At 39.4% G+C, this 9,013-nt stretch overlaps 1 protein-coding gene across 1 annotated transcript; it reads right to left on the bottom strand.

The window, feature by feature from the left end:
• Positions 1–1,808: 1,808 nt before the first annotated feature.
• Positions 1,809–8,242, bottom strand: lrrc58b (leucine rich repeat containing 58b). Its single transcript, XM_069154011.1, has 4 exons — positions 7,551–8,242; positions 3,131–3,259; positions 2,682–2,959; positions 1,809–2,089 (listed from the first exon to the last, which is right to left on the bottom strand). The coding sequence occupies exons 1-4, from the start codon at positions 8,006–8,008 to the stop codon at positions 1,896–1,898; spliced, it is 1,059 nt and encodes a 352-aa protein (XP_069010112.1). The 5' UTR covers positions 8,009–8,242; the 3' UTR covers positions 1,809–1,895.
• Positions 8,243–9,013: the final 771 nt, after the last annotated feature.

Genomic DNA, 9,013 nt, shown 5'->3' with positions numbered 1-9,013 from the left:
CTCCAATAGTTGTAGACATCTTTTGCACACACACACACACACACACACACACACACTGCACATAGAAATAGAGCAGAAAAGCCTTTTAGCAACTGAAACCTTAAATTTTATAACAACATGATTGCAATTTTGAATGCTAAATTAGTAAAATAAAAATGTTTTCTACATTCGCCAACCTTTTTCCAGACATCACTCATAGTCACAATACACACAATCTAAACATATTACAATCAGTCTTTATTAAATGTTATTATATACTGTACAGTCTACTTACATTATTTGAGTGGGGTCAAAGTACATATAATTAATATATCTATATGTTCTGTTTAAGTGTCATCTGTTAACTCATTTAAAAATGTAGTGTGTTTATAAAAGCAGTTCATTTTCTTATAAAAGGCTACTTTTTCTTTGCTGTGGTTAAGCTGATGAGTACAAAAATCAGTTAGAAAGGACTTGTTTTTATTTAGAATGTTAAATTTGTCACATTTCAGGGTGCATATATCACATTTTTCTCACACTCAAACATACTTATTTTACTCTGTTAGAAATCACCATTAGTAAGGCACTTATCTTTTGCTGTAGTGTAGGTGCTACTGTAACATAGGGTAACGTTCTTCTGTTCCTTTTGCAACATTAAGGTCAAAAGTGAAGCCAGGAAGGAGTTATCCCCCTCACTAATGGACACAAATTAACTGGGAAGCTATACAATTAATCTCCCAGCTTTCCACACAAGCAGGAAGTTGAAGCAGAAATGTAACCAGGAACAAAAACATCATTTCCTGTTTGAAATGACTGGGTTTCTTTGTTTAAAAAAAAGAAAAGAAAAAGAGCTCAGAAGAAAAACGATCTGTGACTGTGGGCTTCATGCTTATACATCTGTGTGTTTATGCATAGAGATATCAGACAGCTCTGAACATAAACTCAATGGCCTCCACTGCATTGTGCTGCACAGCTATTGTTTCTGAGTTAACACGGCATATGATTTTTCCCTGGTCCGCCCCACATCCACTTCCTGTGAGTGAGCCTGGACAAGCATTCTTCCACATATACAACCCTTATTCTGGGTCAATTTAACACAACTAAGCCAACATGGCAACATTTTTTTCAAGGGTGGTTTGTGTTGACCGCGGTGCTCACAAAAACACTAATAAAATATCACCACCTTGCTCTTTTAATAATAGTGTGGGAGACACAAACAACACCCTCCAGTGTAAATAAGAGTCGCCTCACACATCATACTCAATTTAGAGTACTGTAGTTTAAAACTACTTTAAAAGTTTCTGCTGCTTTTTCTTTGTTAGCATATCAGCTTTGATGCTCACTTGGTCAGAGAAATTTGGAGGAAAATTGGCTGTGTTTCCAGCAGCTGAAGAAAAAAAAACAACATTGTTCATATCCAAACTGAAAATGCAGAATAATGCGCTGCAGCTACTAAAAGCACAACGTGTCATAATAAAGATGGAAGTATGTTGCCCTGAAAACAAGAATCCTGTCGCTCCTTTAGTCTTCACAGTCCAAACCAGAGTTTTACTGCCCTCCTGTGCTTGACCACGAGACAAGCAGGTTCATCATGTCAAGACTGTGACAGATGCAGATTTTTGTGGCGATATGAGAAACGGGAGCCTTCCTTCAGTTGTGTTGAGTAGAATGATGCGGTGAGACGAAACGGACAATCCCCTCCTTCCCCCCCCCAAAACATCTGTTTTTACTTCCAGGGCCAAGTGTAGGGTGTCTCACATTCTGTGCATTTCAGTGGCTGCGTGCGCGATCGTGTTTGAGTCTGCGTATGTGCATGTTGTCTTGTCCGAAGCAAGCTCGTCTCTGCAGAACGACAGAACACAGTGACAGACAGATGAGGCTTTAGTTCAGAGGGCCAGTGGTCCCTCCTTGATGCATCATCCCAGAAGCACCCTCTGGAGGCGGTAGGCCGGCACGCTGCTCTCGTCCTCAGACTCCGCATCGCTCTGGGGGTTGGAGCTGCAGGGAGAGGTGCACTCGGGGGAGCACAGGTAGTGCATGAGAGGCAGCCGGTACTTTCCACAGAAGTCCACAAATTTGATCTGGCGTACACATGAATCAAAGTACACTCCTGCAAACAGGAAAAGCAAAGTGTCAGGTCAAAGACTTGTATTGTTCTGAAGAGCAAGATAGAACATTATTTATAAATTAAACACACATGCATCATAAACACAGATGTAAGAGAGAGCATTCAACCACACAGGAAACGGTAAAGGGCAAGACATGTATTGTATGTTATCAGAGAGGTTCTGAACCTGGGAATTAGGACCCTCAAAGGAGGTCAAAAGACAAATATAAAAGATTATTATGAGAAGAGGGAAAAAAAAAAAACCTTGAACTTATTGTTTCAAATTTCCCTCTAACCTTTGCCTTTTTCCTTTAAGTTTAAAGATATTTATATTTTTTTTCTTCATGCCTCTATAATGTTAAAAAAAGAAGAAAGAATGGTAAATGTGTGCAACTGGTGACAAAAGCAAGGTAGGAAATAGAAATGGCTATATTTTAAGGGTTGCAAGCCAAAAATGTAATCAATGTGTCATCACCTTTCCATAAAACAGAACATTAAAAAAAAACAAAAAAAAAAAAACAAGAAGTTTCACCTAAAAAAAACTCAACAATAATTTTTGCATTTTCTTTAAACACAAGGGGAAAAGAAGTCTCACCGGCACACTTGGGGTTGGGACACTTGCTGGCCAGGTCCAGGTAGTGCAGCAGGTTCGAAGGCAGGTCAAAAGGTGAGTAAGGCATATTTCGGCTCTTAACTGTACGTCCTGCCAGCTCTAGCAGTGAAGGAGGGTCGTAGGTCATCTCCTTGACAAAGCGCACCACCAGTGGGTTGCCTCTAAGACTGAGTTCCTGCAGGTGCACCAGGCAGAGGATCTCTCTTGGAAGGTAAGTGAGCAAGTTGTTGTGGAGACTTAAAGATCGCAGCGAGTGGAGCCTAGAACAAAAGGCACCATGAAATGTTTTCACCTCCATATTTCATGAAAACAGGAATGTGCTGTTGTCAAATCCATGCAGCATAATCCCGCGTACAATTCTAGCTTCGATGTCAATTTGACGTACACTTCTGTTTACGCTGCTAAGATCGAGGGTAGAGTGCTGATATTACCTGGTGAGCTGTGGTGGCACACTTTGGATGCGGTTGTCACATAGTACCAGATAGCTGAGGTACGGCAAGTTAGCTACTTCAGCAGGAATGGCTGTGATGAGGTTTCCACCCAGATACAACATCTCCAGACTGACAGAAAAACAAGAGCACAAGAGTCAGTTTGAATCGAGGTAAGTTTTACTGCAGGCTGACACTCTGCTCCATTTTTTATGGCATATCATTTTTCAGCTCCTTGTGATTGTACGTCGACAGAAACATTCACTTTTTGCCACTTTTTTTTATTTTTATCATGGTGTCACCAATTGAACATGCAAAATAATAATTCTTTTATATCTTAATAGCGTATTTGACTCTTTTCCCCCCGAGTGCCAGCAGATTTTCTAACAAACCGAAACATTTATTGGCCCTCTAAAATTAAAAAGGAGAAACTTAATGCATCAGCTCCTCGAGTATGCAGGCGACGGGTCCCACTTCTTTTTTTCTTTAATGTTTATTTCAGATGCGGCCTTTTTTAAAGTGCTACTGTATGTTAGTGATAGGGGGAAAGAGTTTATCATTTGAGCTGATTTTTTAAATTATTTTTTTTACATCTTGCTGAATCATTAACAATCTCCACAGTCACAGCTCACACTTCCTGTACAGTATAACAATTATATCTATTCAATAAAAACGACTGCGGCCGTATTAAAGGTCAGTTTCAACAAATGCAGTTTGTACTTGTTGTAGTTATGATGATATTTTAAGACTGGAGATGCTATTAAAGTGTATTATTTTAGCAAACAAAGCTACATGACACCAAATAAAAACTACAACATGCCACACGGGGGAGCTGAAGATGCGTGATCTCATGCTCAGGAGTTCATGCCTTTGTGTCTGAATTTTTAATTCTTGAAATATCAAGAAGACAAATGACGTGAGGTGAACAGAAGCAACAAACGGGACATTTTTTTGTACCACACATGAATTTATGAATCCCCCAATCACAGTAAAGAATGCAAATATGACATGAAATTAATTTTGATCTCGTTTATGTGGTGACCTGAAAACCATTAGGTCCAGTTTTAGTAGACAGCAAAAGGGATATGCACATGTTTGTGTTATTAAGACAACAAAATGACCCTGGTAGGTTAATGGAGGAAAGTAACGCACGGGGGCGGGACAGAGGGAGGGGGTGGGGGGGTAATTGAGAGTCAAAGAGACAGGCTGGGCGAGCGCTACGGATGGCTGGTCAGCGAAAGTAAGCTGTCAGGCCATCTGCCTGCTGGAACTGATGACACAGCGACTGTGAGACATGGAGCCATTATACTGTCCTTGGTGGCTGAGCAAGCCCCCTCTGTGACGGAAACTGAGACATTCAGGGTCTGCTCGCTGCCTACGTCGACACAGTGACACAAATCAACCAGCAGGAAAGGACACTGCTGAGTTAGAGTACAGGGTTGTATCAAGGACAATACAGATCAGTTCAAATTTCCAAAACTAAGCAAAACTGTAGCCTTTGTTTTCTTTGAATCTCCATCCAAGAAACATTCGGTTGAGGTTTCTCCTCTTCACACGTCAAAGGGGACGAAGAGGAACCACATTTACAGAATTCACTTTACCTCGGAGTTTAAGTCAAACTGAAATCAATCTCTCCAACTTTTTCTAAAGTTACATGCAAAAGGCCTTTTTCACAGCAGATGTTTTGACTTTTTTTTCCAAAGTAAAATAAGCACAACGAGTCAGCATGCACAACACGGGGACCCTGAAACCTCATCAGCCCTTATCATTACATTGCACATACAAATACAGTGCTTTTCATTTTCATCATAATTTGAGGCAGGCTGCAGCTACTGTTCAAAATATAGAGCTCAGACATTGTCATTACGTTATGACTTTGTGCACAGCCAAGAAGTAATTTGATCCATCACTGTAGTCTCCGAAGGATTGGTCAAGAAATATTGTGAATATTTGACCCCACTTCAAATGCCATTTGAACACAATCCACAAAATTGAATGACAAAAAAAATATATATACTTTTACCAATCTTTTAAGCCAGAAAACCAGTCTGAGAGTTATTTAAACATTCAATTTTATGGACGTTGAGAGTCCCAAAGATATTTAACGTTATGTTGTTAGAAAGAGCAAGAGGGAAAAAATTATGACATTACTCTTATTGGGCCATTATGTATTTACATGTATAATAGTGCAGCCATATGACAAGACAGGAGAGCTCAGAAGTACCGAGTTTACGTTTAATTGTGCAAAAATTATTTAGCTGGACTTTTTACAATAAATCCTTCTATTCCTCGCTTGCCAGATAAATACCCCTCGTGAGAAGCCCAATCTCAGTCCAGACCTCAATCTATTTGGACATTTGTGGCTGAATTTGAAAACTGCTGTTGAATCTAGCGCCACATAACTTGAAAGTTAGCAGTTTTGATCGAATGGTTTGGAGGTTTGATCTTTGTCCTGCCATCGGACCGCTGTGGTTTGCTACTGTTAAACTAAGCACAAGATATATAAGATTAAAAAAAAAAATACTGTCGTAGCTGACCTCTTTTTACTGCTTCTGCCACTCTAACAAAACAAACAACAAAAAAACCACACCAACCAAGCAACCTCCAAGTATTTTAAATGGACTGCTGCGGCTAAACTCTTTTTGTTTTTAAATGAGTGCCCTTTGTCTCAGTTGTATTGTGTCGTGTTCTAGCTCTATACCGTGTTATCTTCACTGAAAATCTATTGTGTGACAACACGTAATTATAGCTGTGTCCAAGTTTATTTGTTGCAATTTTGAGTTTAATCCTTTTCCATCATGATTTTTTTTTTTTCTCATAACTGATGCGTCTCAAATATTTTCCATTAAACTACTTTTTTAGTGCCCAACGTAATGAACGCCAGCCTATCTTCAAAACCACAGGTTTTTGGAGTTTACTGGAACAGATTACACAATTAACCTGCCCACATTATGAATCATGATGTTTACACAATATATTGACTGGAAATGAACATGACACATACAAACAGATGTTAAAAGTGTTGGCAAAGTTGTAAATATTGTTAAACTCACAAAGACACAGAAAAAGAGCAAAAAGCTCACATTTAGAGTTCATTTTCAAAAATGATACGAGTTGGCTCCCTGTGGTGGTAAAACAAATACTACTGTTGTCAGGTTAACGTGGTGACTCCATCTATGGCTCATAAATTGAATCGGCAGATGACTAAAGTAAGTTTACAACACAGAATACATTTTCAGGTATACCGTTGCCACTTTATCCAATCAGGAGAGTGAATAGACCTCACTTTATCCAATCAGGAGAGTGAATAGGCCTCCCTGAACTTTAATCCAATCAGGAGAAAGAACGGTCCCCTTTGAGCGTTTTCAGCGTGTTTTGATGATAGCTGAGCAAAGAAAGTTACCGATTCCAGTTTATGTTAGTTTATAACGGCCTGGACTCCTGTCACTTGTGTTAGACTTCATTTTGGTTTGCTGTGTAACAACAGTATTTACAAAGCATGTTGTTGCTTGGTAGCTAATATTTAATGTAATTTTATGTGGCGAGGTCAGGGTGACATGAGGAGGATGTAAAAACAGGCAGTAAAATAGCCAAAAGGGCATTGTTGGTTACTGCTCCTTTAAAGTATTTAATGTGTGGCTGAAATGAATATTATTTCCAATATTTTTAAATGATCATTGTTTGATATTTTCTCAATCATTTGTGAAAAGTGCCCATCATATTTTTATGAACTGCAGCAGATTGTCTTCAGGTTGCCATCTTTATCCAACAACAGTTAGATACCAATACATTTTCAATTTACCATCACATTAGACAAAGAATAGCAGCAAATCCCCACTATACATTTTGATTACCGACTCATCAATATGTGTATTTCTGTCCAGTTTATTGCCATGTAGAACAAATACACACAGGAAAGTCTTTAATTCAAATATATCAGTTCCTACCATTTAGTGGTCAGCTGTCAAATCTGATTGATTGAGTGATAAATTTCATCTCTAATCTAGATTTGTTTTATGACTGATTAGTACTGTTGATTATAAAAGTTCCACTAAACAATATATATCAGTGCTGAGAGACTATAAAGAACATGTAGCCATAGAAACAACCTTTTGGTTCCATAAATCCATTGCAGTTAACTGACCGTTTGAATACCGGTAAGAAATATCGGTATAGAAGTAATCCACATAATAAAAAAAAAAAGTTGTCCTGATATAGAAAATAATATCTATTCTAAAAAGAAGTTTACCTCCTTTCCCGGTCTCCACCCTGTCCATTAGTGTGATTCATAGATCTCATTGTGCAACATGGTTCAATGGGTTTAAAAGCACGCTGCGTGTTTAATTTACGTTACTTGAACGGTGAGATTCGGACGTGTTTTTGGTTGTTGGTTGTTTTTTTTTTTATTTAGTGTGTTGCCTACCTGGTTAGATTCTCTATCTCCGCAGGTATACTTTTTAGTCTGTTTCCGCCGAGAGAAAGCGACTGCAGACGCTGCAGCTTCGTACACTGAAGCGGGATCTCCTCGAAACGATTCCCACTAAAGTTCAACAGCTCCAGCTGCAAAGAGCCGAACTCTTTGGGCAGCGAGAACTCGTCCAGGCGGTTGTTCTTGGCTATCAGTGTTCTCAGTTTGCTCAGTTGAGTAATACCCTCACAGATGGCCGACAGTCCGTTGTTGCTGATGTTCAAAAACTCGAGGTTGCAGAAAAGGCTGACCGACGAGGGCAGCGAGGCGAACCGGTTGTAGTTCAGGTAGAGCTGCCTGGTGTCCCTTTTCCTCTCGTCGCTGATATTGTCAACGCTTAAAGTGTTCAAACTCAAATGGGAAAAATCCAGCACACCGTCGCCCACTGCCGCTGCCCCTTCGTGAAGCTCCATTTTGACAATTTTAGCGTGAATTTCAACTCCTGTGCAAAAGTCCTTGCAGAAGTCTTGCTGTTGGTTGAACCTCACCGTAGAGAGCGAGTTAACTCCAGGACTTGTCTATTTCTAACATGCAGAACAAATATATTTCCTTACTCCTGGTAGTAACATTTAACAACATCTCTAATGAAATGTAGGTCAGCTATGTAGTACTGCCGACGGTCCACTGTAGCCACATTTAACTTCCCTGAATGCCGTGCAGCCTCCTACAATGTATCCGTTCTTTGCGTCCGTGATTACTGATTGGCTGGTACCTAACACAAACTCCGCCCACCGGGCGCTGATTGGTTACTCTCCCTATCCATCATACCGTAAACGTTTTAAGGAATTTGAAACAGGTTTACATGCATCGTTTATTGACATTTCATGGCTACGCACTACTACATGACCGTTAACGACGAATGACAATTAAGTTTTGCAACGATGGGAAAATAACAGCCGATGGTCCATCCGGTTCTTCAGCCATTATGCAACACCCCTCTTCTGTTGCATAATGCAATACTCTGCTGACTTGATGTGCACTGAATGAGAAATAGGTACAGGACAATTGGGTTCCTCCCTCTGAATTCAGATATCTATAATATTGTCACAGCTTTATTCAGGGGAAGTAGAACAGTACTTTTCATGCACAGGAACTGACTCTGACTACTACCAAGTTAATGTGAGGATTAAGATTTTACAATAAAAACATGTTTATGTATATATGATGCAGTGGGACTATTAAACTGACTAAACAATATATGACTTTGTGCCACCTGGAAGACATTACAATGTTGAGTCCAATAATGCATCTTTGCACCGGCCCTTACTTTACCCCTACACGGGATATAGGTTCTATTTGTGTTGAATTGTCTAAACAAAATATAAAGTGATCCACAATAACATCAATGAACATGAGAAAAATTGTTCAGAAAAGCAAGAAGATGTAAGTTTTGTTTAAAAAACTCAATTCAATCAAAT

This window comes from Embiotoca jacksoni, unplaced genomic scaffold (genome assembly GCF_022577435.1).
Source record: "Embiotoca jacksoni isolate LCO1_2020_lvr unplaced genomic scaffold, fEmbJac1.0.p SCAF_2, whole genome shotgun sequence".
NCBI lineage: Eukaryota > Metazoa > Chordata > Actinopteri > Embiotocidae > Embiotoca > Embiotoca jacksoni.
This window is presented reverse-complemented; position numbering and strand designations above follow the sequence as displayed.